The sequence below is a fragment of the Cyprinodon tularosa genome, unplaced genomic scaffold (assembly GCF_016077235.1).
Source record: "Cyprinodon tularosa strain WSP-4 unplaced genomic scaffold, ASM1607723v1 ctg210, whole genome shotgun sequence".
Classification (NCBI taxonomy): Eukaryota; Metazoa; Chordata; class Actinopteri; order Cyprinodontiformes; family Cyprinodontidae; genus Cyprinodon; species Cyprinodon tularosa.
This window is the reverse complement of record NW_024038779.1, coordinates 910,807-922,677: the sequence shown is the minus strand read 5'-3', so window position 1 is coordinate 922,677 and position 11,871 is coordinate 910,807. Positions and strand designations below refer to the sequence as shown.

Here is an 11,871-nt window from a genome sequence, read left to right as displayed (position 1 = left end):
GCAACCTTTTGACTTTATGACACAGCTTCCCATTAGTGAGCAAATTCATTTCTAAATGTCACCATATTTACACAATTGTGTTTTTTCTGCTATCAGCAGACTTTGGTGGCTGTTGTTGTAGTGTCTATTGTAAACACCAGACCCCCAGAGTCTATAGTGAGTCAAATCCCTATGTGTGTGTGTGTGTGTGTGTGTTGTTAGCTGATGGCTGCACTACTTGTGGGATTAGTGGCCACATGACAGTGCTGGGTTGGGCTGGGCTCCCACTGAGCCTTTCACTTGGCTTTGCTTGCTGAGGGCGGACTGTGTTTCTGTCTAACAGAGTCCTGAATGCTGAAGCTTTCCCAAATCAATCTGTGTGGACTTTGAACAGAGGTGGAGGTCAGGAAATTTGGAAACTCATCAGTGATGGAACAAGACGTCATGAGTTTGAGTGGAGAGGACTGCTTCGAGAGCAAGTCTCCCTGCTGTTCAGATTCAGAGGCTTTGAGTCAAGGAGACAAAGAATATGATGATATCCTGGAACTTAACCAGTTTGATGGACTTCCTTACTCTTCCAGGTTTTATAAACTGCTGAAAGAGAGGAGAGAGCTCCCAGTGTGGAGAGCAAAGGGTGAATTTATGCTTTCTTTGGCCAAAGGACAGTTTGTAGTTCTAAGCGGCTTTGCCAAAACTGGAAGAAGCTCACAAGTGAGTACTTTTTGGCTACTTTAAATTCATACACCCCTGGTATAAAAAACACAAAATATTGATTGTGCTGCTGATGGACAAACTGCTTTCTTTTAGACAATAACTGATCTCCTTTTTGTTGTGCAACAGATTCCTCAGTGGTGTGCTGAATTTTGCCTCTCAGTCCAGTTCCAGCATGGTATGGTGGTATGCACCCAGATCCATCCACAGCAGGCTGTGGATCTCGCTCTGAGAGTTGCTGATGAGATGGACATCAACATTGGCCATGAGGTCGGCTACACCATCCCTTTGGAGAATTGCTGCACCAGTGAAACTTTCCTAAGGTGTGAAAAAGCAGTGCTTTCAATTATTAGGAAATAGACCCATGTGTTTTTTAAAGCACAGCTATAACACATGTTGCTAAATCAACCCGCCTTTTATTAGATTTCAGGCAAATGTAGAACAAAAGATCGGAGGGAATCTTTTCAGCGGCTGCGTCACAGCTGCCCGGCTCCCTGTCGACCCATATGTCACACTCACCAGATGGGGGTCTCATAAGTTAGCCGGGGGACAAAGGAACTCAGCACTTTGGGGGGTGGGCGGAGAGGAGACAAACAAGCAGTAGAAAGTGAAGCAGTAATAAAAGTCAGTTGCTAAATCTAATTAAATTCCACAAGACCTTAAATGTTGACAGTGTTTTCATTAGAAGGACATTAAAGTCTTTGTAGGAGCTATTTAAATCGTATAATGTCAGAACAAAGCATATCTGATGATGGCTACATCCACTCAACATGGATTACTATAGTATTTTGTCAAAGGTCTTTAAGGAAGTAATAAAGAATAAGCTGGTAAGATTCCAGCATTCACCTTGACTGAAATAGTACCTTACGATTCATTGATTGATGATTGATTGATTAACTTTATTGATCTCACAGTGGAGAAATGTTCTCTTTACATCAGCTCAAATAGTCAAAGAAGAAGAATGTGGCAAAGGAAGAAAAAGGTGCATGGAATATATACAGTATATACAGTATGTCCACATATGACAGCTTTTTTTTATAGTAGGATCATTAATACTGGGTTGTTGCACAGGATGTGTACACTGGTATTTATATTTATGTATATAGTTAGAGCAATGTGTGTGTGTGAATTTCATTTAAACTGGTCGGTTGCCAACCAAAGAACATAGATTTGGTGTATAACTAAAGTCTCTGAGAATCTATTACGCTAAATGTTAGCCTGTTTAATTAATTTTAAATCTAGTTTTAGTTTGTGATTTTTTTTATGTAATAATGTTCAAAATTGCAATTGGGAGCAACTTTTAACCCTCTGACTGCAAATTTTTAACCACTGTTAAAAAAAAATAAAAATGGTTATAATACTGTTGCCAAAGCCCATTAAAATCATCACTCTGTTTTTGAATGAAAAAAAAGAGAAATTTTAAGCACATATGGGAAAACATATTCAGCTACCAGAAATAGTTAAGATTGTACCAATTTGTAAAACATAACGGTGGCAGTATCATGCTGTAGGGATGTTTTGCTATGTTTTGCATGGAACAGTAAAAAATGACAACCTCTAAACTCTTCACATGAAAGAAGATTAATTATCATAGCTTGTGTAGAATTGAAGCATTGTTCTGTTTTATTGTGGAATAAAGATCCACATTAAACATAAAAAAGTACAGTAGTTAAAGTAGAGGAACATAAATCTTCAGGAAGGCCTTGACCTGAACCATATTAAAAATCTCTTGACAGTGCTTAGAAACTGCACCCAGAAACTCACCTATTGGAATGAACTGCAACATTTTTCATGAAATGGGTCAAATTTTTGGCATTAAGTCTACTGAAAGCTATAAAACAGTGTGTTTAAAATGCAGTTTTCTAGTTTTATCAGGGGGCTATTCGTGCAAGTATTTCTGAACCAGAAATTGAAACTTGTGAACATTATTGCATGCATCAGTCCCTGGAATCTGCTCTCATGACACAACATAATTCAATATGTGATGAAACAAGGTGGTATTTCTTCCATCCTGCCTCAGGTATTGCACAGATGATATGCTGTTGAGAGAAATGATGTCGGACCCCTTGCTTGAGCGCTATGGTGTGGTGATTGTAGACCAGGCCCACCAGAGGACTGTGGCCACCGACGTGCTTCTGGGTCTTCTGAAGGAGATCGCCCTGCAGAGGCCAGAGCTCCGTGTGGTCCTTCTGTCAGCTACCGAACCAAGCCCCAAGCTGCTGACCATCTTCGCAGCATCAGCTCAACCAGGCATCCATCTGGAGGTCCCAGAAGCTGGAGAGGTGGTGTACAGCAGCACAGGTGACAACTACTTCTGTTCTGCTCTCTGTCTGGTGTTGGAGATCCATCGCTCAAAGGAGCAAGGGGATGTGATTGTTTTTTTGGCGACAAAGCAGGTAAGAAGCAGCTCTGGACCACATTTGAAATTGGAAGTCTAAAAAGCTCACTGAGTTTCCTTTTTGCTTATCATCCATCAGGAAATAGATCTGGCACAGAACATCCTGTGTCACAAGAAGAGTAGCTTACCATCTTATCTGGGTGAGCTGCTGCCTATAGCTGTGCATCCTGGTCAGTCTGGGAGTTTACCAGTCTGTGGGGAGGAGGAGATGGGCCAGACAAGAAGGGTGTTCCTCACACGCAGCCCAAACGAAGACTACTTCTGGGCCGTTAGCTCAATTAAATTTGTTATTGATGCCGGCTTGGAAAAAAGATATGTAAGTTTTGACCTTTATTTTTGTGCTTGACTAATTATCCACTGATGGTGTACAACATACCTGACCTGCCAATACATGTGTTAGCCAATTATGAGCCGTCAATGGAAACTAGACTCCATTTTTTAACTCTTTGGAGAGCTTATTGTGCAGAAAGCTTTAATTACACATAGACATTTGATTCCTAATTGCAGTGGAGACAGGGGATCAGTTAGAGTCACTGAAACTATGGCTCATTTTAGTGTTTATTACATTTGCATTTGAAAGTATCTTTGTTTTTGAAACCCCATCAATATTGATAAGAGGATCCTGCTTCCTAAATGGACAAAAAAATATATATATTTTTTTTTCTAGTATTATTATTAATGTAAAAAGTTCAAAAGCATGTCATTCTTTCTCATTGTGTTGCAGGTTTACAACCCCAGAATCAGAACAAATTCTGTGACCATCCAGCCAATCAGCTCAGGGCAAAGTGAGTGCCGCAAACAGCTGGCTGGTCGAACAGGTGAATAATTCAATCTGTAACTGGAAACTTTTGAAAGACTCTCACCAGCCTCCGTCTGGCTACTTCTTACTGGTTAGATACCCTGATGCCTTAACAATAATCTGGAATAGATCGTACAAGGCATCATGAACAATCCATAAAAGTATTGGTCCATTTTGAAATGAAAACATCGCACAGTTGCAGTTAAATGCCCACTCATAGAGCCAGACTCCCCTTAAACCACATCTAGAGGCTGCTCTGTTGTTCTTGTGACTTTGCATACCAAGAGCACAGTGACAGTCAATATCATGTTCAAACATACTCATTTAAGAAGATGGATATGTTGTGGCTTTACACCAACGTTAACAGCTTGCAAATTCTCCTTAAACCACCCACCATCCAAGCTAATCAGTGTCTACCACTAATACCTGTTGATGCATTTTTAATGTATTGGAAGCAGTCCAGACAATGTTTTTTCCCAATCTGCTATTGTTCATTTTAGTTTAGCCTGTAGGAACTGTTAGTTGTTAGTTGTTCCTGTTTGTTGGGAAAGCGGCAGCCTAGTGGTTAGGGAATAGAGCTTGGAATCTTAAGGTTCTGAATTTGAGCCCCACTCCCACAGACTGCCACTCCAGGTCCCTGAGCACTGCTGCCTGGGTGATGCACAATGGCAGCCCACTGCTCCCCAAGGGGGATAGGTTAAATGCAGAGAGTTTCTGCATTTGTGACAGTGTAATGACAATAGAAAAATAAAAAAGCTGGTGAAAAAAAAGCTGGAAGGAGGAGCGCCGGGTGTAGGCTTCTGCTGTGGTAGCCTATTTTCAAGGTTTGGGTCAGGAGGTTTTCAGAAGATTCTCTGTTAACCTGAGAAATTTTTCTGCAATTAAATAAATTTGCCTAATAAAGTGTGCTATGACACAAGTAAATCTGTGGTGCTTATCAAACTGTGGGTAAAATGACCTCTTTTCTGCAGGCAAGTGTTTTCGCCTTTACCCAAAAGAGAGACAGCTTCCTGCAGAGATTCGTCCCCATATAGTGGAGTCTGACATCACCTCCACCGTGCTCTTCCTAAAAAGGATGGAGATAGCTGGGCTCGGTCACTGTGACTTCATCGACAGGCCAGGTGAGGTTTATGTGTTCATTGTGTTAAACCAAGAGTTTAAAAAAAAATAACAAAAACAAAGAAAATTCTGAGGCTTTGGTAGCAGGTTAGTCTGTGTCTGTCCCCTAAAATGTGCTTATTGTCGGAAGCCAGAGTCTCGTTGTTCAATCAGTTTTGTTCGCTGTTTGTTCTTTTTTATTGAAAGGCAGTGAGCCATGCCTCAGCTGATCTGACAGTTCCTGTTCTACCAGCATCCTTTCAGAGCTGACCTCCATCTGTGAGCTTTTGTTCTCGCAGATTTATTCAGAAAAAAAACACAAAACACACTTACACACACACAACCGTATTAGCTGATTAGAGCGCAGGCATGGAAAGCTGGTACGATAGTTACCGGATGATAATGTGCTGCATTCCTTCTCTTCTTGTGTCATTTTTCTTATTTCAAAAGAAAAGACAAATGAAATCACAGCAGAAACCAGTTTTCATTTTCTACAGCAGTATAAAGCAGATGTTGCTGAGGATTACATGTTTATAATCTGCTGCCCATTCGCTCAGAGGATTCCCCGCAGGGTGCTAGACTTTGGATAGTTAATGTAGATTTGTGTGGAATTAATACTAACCCAGTTTAAATACAGTTAAACACACTCATAAAGCAGCTTTCCTTGATTCATGTCAGGATTTTGCAGATAGGTATTTCAACATCTATTTTAATACGTGCAGTTTTTGAAATTGCTCCTTGCAGATCCTGGAGGTCTGATGCAGGCATTGGAGGAGCTGGACTACCTAGCAGCTTTGGATAACGACGGGAACCTGTCTGAGATAGGTATCATCATGTCTGAGTTACCGCTGGAGCCCCAGATGGCCAAGACTGTGTTGGCCTCCTGTGAGTTTGACTGCGTCAGCGAGGTGGTCATCATTGCTGCCATGCTAACAGGTAATATTTGGCATTTCAAACCAGTCTTTAAAAGAAATACCAGAGACAATTTAAAGTGCCCTGCAAAAATTATTTCTGAATATTTTTTACCATTTGTTTTATTACAAACTTTATTTGATGAGTATAATTCCGGGATTCAATAGCTAACCTTTATGTGATGTATTTAATTTTAAGAGTAATTCCAGCTGTAATGCCTAATTTAGTTGGGTGTGTTAGAGAAAACTGGGGCTCAAACAGCATCATAGAGACCAAGGATGTCAAGGGGTTCAGAACGTAGGACCCAGAATTCAAGCAGACAGATAAGGGTGATTTCAAAACAAGCGTTTATTAAAGAGTTAGTGTGCAGCTGCTCGTCAGCTAGGGGAGGTTCACTAGATACTCTGTAAAGACCGACACTCAGGTTAGTGACTTCAGAACTCAGACGGGAATCGATAATGAGCATGTGAGTCACTAACCTGGCAAAGTTCAGTCTGAGCCCAGAAGAACAAGTGTAGTCCAGAGGATTGGTTACTCCGCAGCTTGCGGGGAGAGATGTGGGGCAGTGATGAGCAGAAGAATGCAGAAGGATAATCCAAGGCAGAATTGAAGCAGGAACAGGTTTCGAGGCCAGAAGATCAGAAGGATTTAAAAGCTGGGGTCAGAAGACAGGTCCAAGGTTGTTAACAGGCAGAATCCTGGTAACAGTCTGGAAACAGATCAGGCACACAAAGCACAACAGGGCAAACCAAAACTCAGAAGTACGGGAAAGTACAGAAACAAGTCAGGATCAAAAAATCAGAAACTCACAAAAAGGCTAGACAAGTCTCACACTGGACTCAGATAATCTGGCACAGATGGCTGGGAACAGGCAACTTAAATAGAAAGCAGGAACAGGTGGATCTGATGAGCAAGGAGCCAAATCCACCCATCATTGCCAAGATCATGACAAAGGAAGGCACTAGACTGCTAAAGAATACAGTTGTAAAGGAGTTTGCTGTAAAAAATGTGGTGCAAAGCTTTTTATGTGTCTAAGAAAGGTGTACAGTCCATCATTTAAAACTGGAAATTGCTTAGCTAAATTGACAACCTACTAAGACCTTCCAGCTAAACTAAGAGGATGGTGAGTATTTATAAGAGAAGCAGCAGAGAGACCAGTGGTACGTCTAGAAGAGCTGCAGATGTAGGGACAGTCATTGGATAGGCTGACATTTTTAGGTATACTCAATGAATCTAGCTTTTAAAGAGGAGCTAAAATAAAAAATAAAAAGTTGAAAAAATTGAAGAATCCTGTACTGTTTTCCACAAACCATTTATGGGCAAAACTGATATATAAAATAAGGTGTTGTGGTCAGCTCACACTGTAGGTGGACCATGGTAGTGGCAGCACTATACTGTAGGGTTGCTATTCTTCATGAAATCACAGCTGATGGAAAAACAGAGCTAAATGCCTAAATCATGGAAAAAGATCTGTTAGTTCACAAACAAGTAGCTTTTTTTGATCTTTATAAAACGTGAAAAAATTGGGGTTGAAATATGACGCAATCTGAAAAAGTTCTCTCTGCATGAGTACTTTTGCAGACACTGTCTATATTCACCTTTTCTAAGCATTAAGTTGGTCTCCTTTTAGCACCTTCTTGCTACATGGTTCCTCCGGTGGAGCTGAAGCCAGAGGCGGCCCGGGGTCACATGAAGTTTCAGCACCCAGAAGGAGACCACTTCACTCTCATCAATATATTCAAGGCTTTCAAACAATGCCAACAGGATGCTTGTAAGTTCATACAGGAAGTGAAAGCTGTCACAGTGTGCTGCATTATTTGCACTTCACCATTTTACTCTAAACATATTTCCCTCTTCTCTCTATTGCTCTGTCAGATTGTAATGAGGAGAAGTGGTGTCAGGACTTCTTTTTTAACTATGCAGCCCTGCTGACGGCTGATGCTCTTCGAAATGAGCTCACAGACACTCTCAAGAGAATCGAGCTGCCCATCTCAGCGCCTGCCTTTGGCTCCAGAGGCAACACAGTCAACATCAAGAGAGCCCTGCTTGCAGGGTTCTTAATGCAGGTCAGATATGGATGCTCCACTGGTGGTCCATACTGAATACAGCTATATTAAGATGTCTTTTTTAGCTGAATATATTTACATTTGCACTGACTGTTCTGAGTCCCCCCTACTTAAATTTAATGTACTGCCTTAAGGAAACGTAAAAATTTTAATTTAAAGTGACTTAGAGAAAAATAGATTTTCAAACTTGATGGTAAGTGATATATGATAAAAATAAAAATAATTAAAGAATTAAAAAGAACTTATACATTTCAGTTTTTAACTCAGATCATCAAACAAATATTTATTTTAAACAAATAACCTTTTAAATCATGAATCATGAAGAGACACATTTTCAGACTTTAGTTTCACTTCCACACCAGAGCCTGATCAATGTCACTTTACTGCAACACATTGCTATGCAAATCTCAACAAATTCATGAATACCTGTTTTCTATTATTAACTCTTCAGAAGTTAACAGTTACAGTACTTTTGTTGACATAATTTTTTTTTTTTGTTTGTTTGTTTTTTGGGAGGCTGTGCATGATTCAATTTCCGACCATGGGACTTTTGCAGTATAACTGCTTCTCTCTCGCTCTCTGATGAGTTGCATTAGATAGACAGTGTTGAAAGGGTTACAAAGCCATGCTTGTGTTTTAGGAGTTTTACCAAAACCATGCTTTCTTTTATTTGAGGAAAATTAGCTTTTCAAATGAAACTGGCTTTATTTGAAAAATTAAACAGTGCTAAACCAAAAAAAAATCCCTCTGAGCCTTTTACATCATATGTAACTATCATATGTAACTAATATTCACACCTTTCAAAAACTTGGATTTTATGTACCGGTAGTTAGTCGAGAAAATGTTTTTTTGGGGGGCAAATTTAGGACTGACATTTGTGTCCCCACAAATGTTTTTAACCATCCAATAGATTCGATTTTCCACAGTCTTTTTATCTTTAAATTGTAAACACTGACCTTAACCACAGAGAGAAGGCCTGCAGTCCTTTAGATGTTGTGCTGAGTTATTTTGTGACCACTCAGATGTGTTTTTTTTTTTTTGTGCCTTTGGAGTAACTATAAATAGTCCAGTCACCCCAGGTAATGGGAGGATGGCAGTTCTTGTTGTTGCTCTCTGGCTGCATAAAACTTTCAGGACTAATTTGGATAATGTAGCGTTCCTCGGCTGTTCTTAAATTTCTTTAGATATGGGAAGATATTTTGTGTTTCTGGGTCTTTTAAAGTCTTTGATGTTGTTAAAAAGCTAATATTAAAATGAAAGGTCAGTGTTTAAATCAGAGCTACTTCATGATTTAACAATGAGGAGACATAATATTATATTTCCACGTATTGTGTTTGGTTTGGAGACCTTTATTCCATCCATAAATTAGACCCATATTTGAAAACTGTTTTTGCATTCATTCATACTGTTTATATGTTGTCCCGGTATTGGTTCCTTGGGGACTTACTGTCTTATTTCGCCAACAATTTAATGAAAAAATCCTTTTGTCTTTACAAATTATCTCTTTGCGGTGACTTTCTCTTTTGCTCTGATTCCCCTCAGGTTGCTCGGGATGTAGATGGATCAGGAAACTATTTCATTCTGACTCATAAGCATGTGGCACAGATCTGTCCTCTCTCTGGATATGGAGCCAAGAGCCCCAAGCTGGGCCTGCCGGAGTGGGTGCTCTTCCATGAGCACACATTCTCAGAGGACAACTGCCTCCGCACCATTACCCACATAACGCCAGAGGAGTAAGCCTTGTTTAACGTTTTCCTCATTGAGCAACTGCATTTATGCATGCAATATTTCAAAACTGGTGATTTTGCTGATTTACAAATCCAACTGTGGTCTCTCTGACTGCTTGAAAGAGCCCTGCAGCAACCCTGTGGTATCTTAGCTTCTGAAGAGGCTCAAACCTAATCAGACAGACACATTCGCCTTACCCTTTTATACCATGGTTAAAGCCTCAGTTGGAGAGATACTAGTCCTGCTGCCTGTGGAGCGAGGAATTACAATCCTGTTCTTTAGTATCTGCTTGTTGGAGAGAGGATTATGGATTGCACAGATCCACAAGAATGCTGAGTAGCAGCTTAATGCAGTAATGTAAAGCTTTGTGAATGTGTGATCCCCCTCTACGTTTCGTTGTTGCAGATGTTGGTGTAAGCACAGACACTGAGAGGAATACAAACAGAACATTTTTTGAAAATCAATAAAACATTGAATCATTTCAGTACATTCACAGCCATTAACATGAACATTGTTCTCCTTTAGGTTCATTCAAATGACACCACAGTACTTTTTCTACAACTTGCCGTCTAGTGAGAGCAAAGACATCCTGCAGAGCATTCTGAACCACGGAGCATCTCAGAGCACTGAAAGCAAACGCTCATCATGCGAGGAACCCCAGGAAGGCCAGACGTCTGATCGCTGCGTCGTACAGTGACTTACAGACCCACTGTTGTCAGCCATGGTTAACATAAACCCACTGCCTAGCTTTTCTTAACACCATCTGTATAGCTGTGCTGTTGTCCCATTATTCCAGATTACTACTTCTTGCATTTGCTTCCCTCTGTGTGTGCCCCTCATTCTTTTTTAAATCAGTGTTCTAATTTTATTCTGAATAGTAATATACACTGCACTAATATAAAAATAAAATATTTAACAAATTTCCTCAGAGTTTTATTTTCGGAGTTACTTACAAGTGAGATATTTTGCATATACCGATCATGGTTTTAATGATTTAAGGCTTATAAAGGTGTAGAAGATACAACCAACTAATATAATTTAAAAAAAAATTGTTTGGAGCAAAATTTTAAATTTAAAATTTATTTAGAGTAAATATTACTTATACAGGCTCAACTATCTATATGCACTATAATGCCTAATTTATTAGGTTACCAGTCCAGATCATTAAATAACTTCAGAAGCCCTGGCAGATAAACTCCAGCTCCTCACAGAGAAACATTTGTTTAAAAAGAACTATAGACACTACAAAAGACTGATTTTAAGTAATGTTTCCATGTTTGCATTGGATGTAGAGATGTAAAACACATTGGCACTGGAATCTAGAGCGATGGAGAAATGTTCTCTTTTATGCCACGCCTGATTGGATTGTGTCAAGTGTTTTATCTGGAGCAGAGGAGATTATGGAGCCGTTTTCTAAAGCTTTGCCCCTTACCAGAGCTCATTCTTCAAACAATTTGGTGGGTTTGTGATCATTGCTGTGTTGCAAAACTATTTTCTTAAATTTCAATAATCTAGCAATTTTTATGGGAGGTAAAGTTTTGTCATTATACGTTGAACCTCCTGGACCACTGGCAGTAAAACAATCCTCAGGGTGATGCTGTATCCACCGTACTCGACAGATGGCAGCGTTCTTGGCTTTAAGGGCCTCAATTTTTTTCTCCAAATACTCATAATTGTTGTAAAACAACTAAATATTTACCATGTAAAGCAAAAACTTCCCCACAGCATGTCTTAAGTCCACATGGCAGGGCGATTAGAAATTTACAGAATGATCCCAGAGATTGCTTATGGCTAAATAAATTAAATAAACCGTATATTGCTTATAGTGATTTATCAAAATATTAAACTGTTTTTATATATTCCAACTGTTATCCATAATGTTAACTGGCATATTAGAGAAAATCAACTATAAAAAGTGCAATCAGTTCTAATAAAAACAGTATTTGGTCAAATGAAAACAGCTTAATCTTTAAAAGATTTAACTTAATCATGTTCACACCCACGACCATACAAATGTCTTATCAAGATTTGTGTTCTATGCTATTTTTGTAACAAGTCCTTCTGGATCCGTTTTTTTTCTTTCTCCTTTCTAATTGTTATTTTGCATCTCCTGTCTAACCCTACCCTGCAGCCCAGAGGGTCAGTCTGATTAATGAGGTGCATGAATAGTTTGGACACAC

At 39.6% G+C, this 11,871-nt stretch overlaps 1 protein-coding gene across 1 annotated transcript; it reads left to right on the top strand.

The window, feature by feature from the left end:
* Positions 1-235: 235 nt before the first annotated feature.
* On the top strand, positions 236-10,614 carry dhx32b (DEAH (Asp-Glu-Ala-His) box polypeptide 32b). Its single transcript, XM_038285508.1, has 11 exons — positions 236-690; positions 820-1,013; positions 2,711-3,086; positions 3,168-3,404; positions 3,813-3,906; positions 4,859-5,008; positions 5,730-5,921; positions 7,528-7,668; positions 7,773-7,963; positions 9,506-9,696; positions 10,217-10,614. Exons 1-11 carry the CDS (start codon positions 409-411, stop codon positions 10,386-10,388), a joined length of 2,220 nt encoding a protein of 739 aa, XP_038141436.1. The 5' UTR covers positions 236-408; the 3' UTR covers positions 10,389-10,614.
* Positions 10,615-11,871: the final 1,257 nt, after the last annotated feature.

What these genes read in the sequence shown, in the direction of transcription:
- dhx32b (XM_038285508.1), top strand. Translation starts at nt 409, where the DNA reads ATGGAACAAGACGTCATGAGTTTGAGTGGAGAGGACTGCTTCGAGAGC. An exon ending in TGACTTCATCGACAGGCCAG is followed by an intron (nt 5,009 to 5,729) that starts GTGAGGTTTATG and finishes TGCTCCTTGCAG; the next exon opens with ATCCTGGAGGTCTGATGCAG. An exon ending in ACAATGCCAACAGGATGCTT is followed by an intron (nt 7,669 to 7,772) that starts GTAAGTTCATAC and finishes TTGCTCTGTCAG; the next exon opens with ATTGTAATGAGGAGAAGTGG.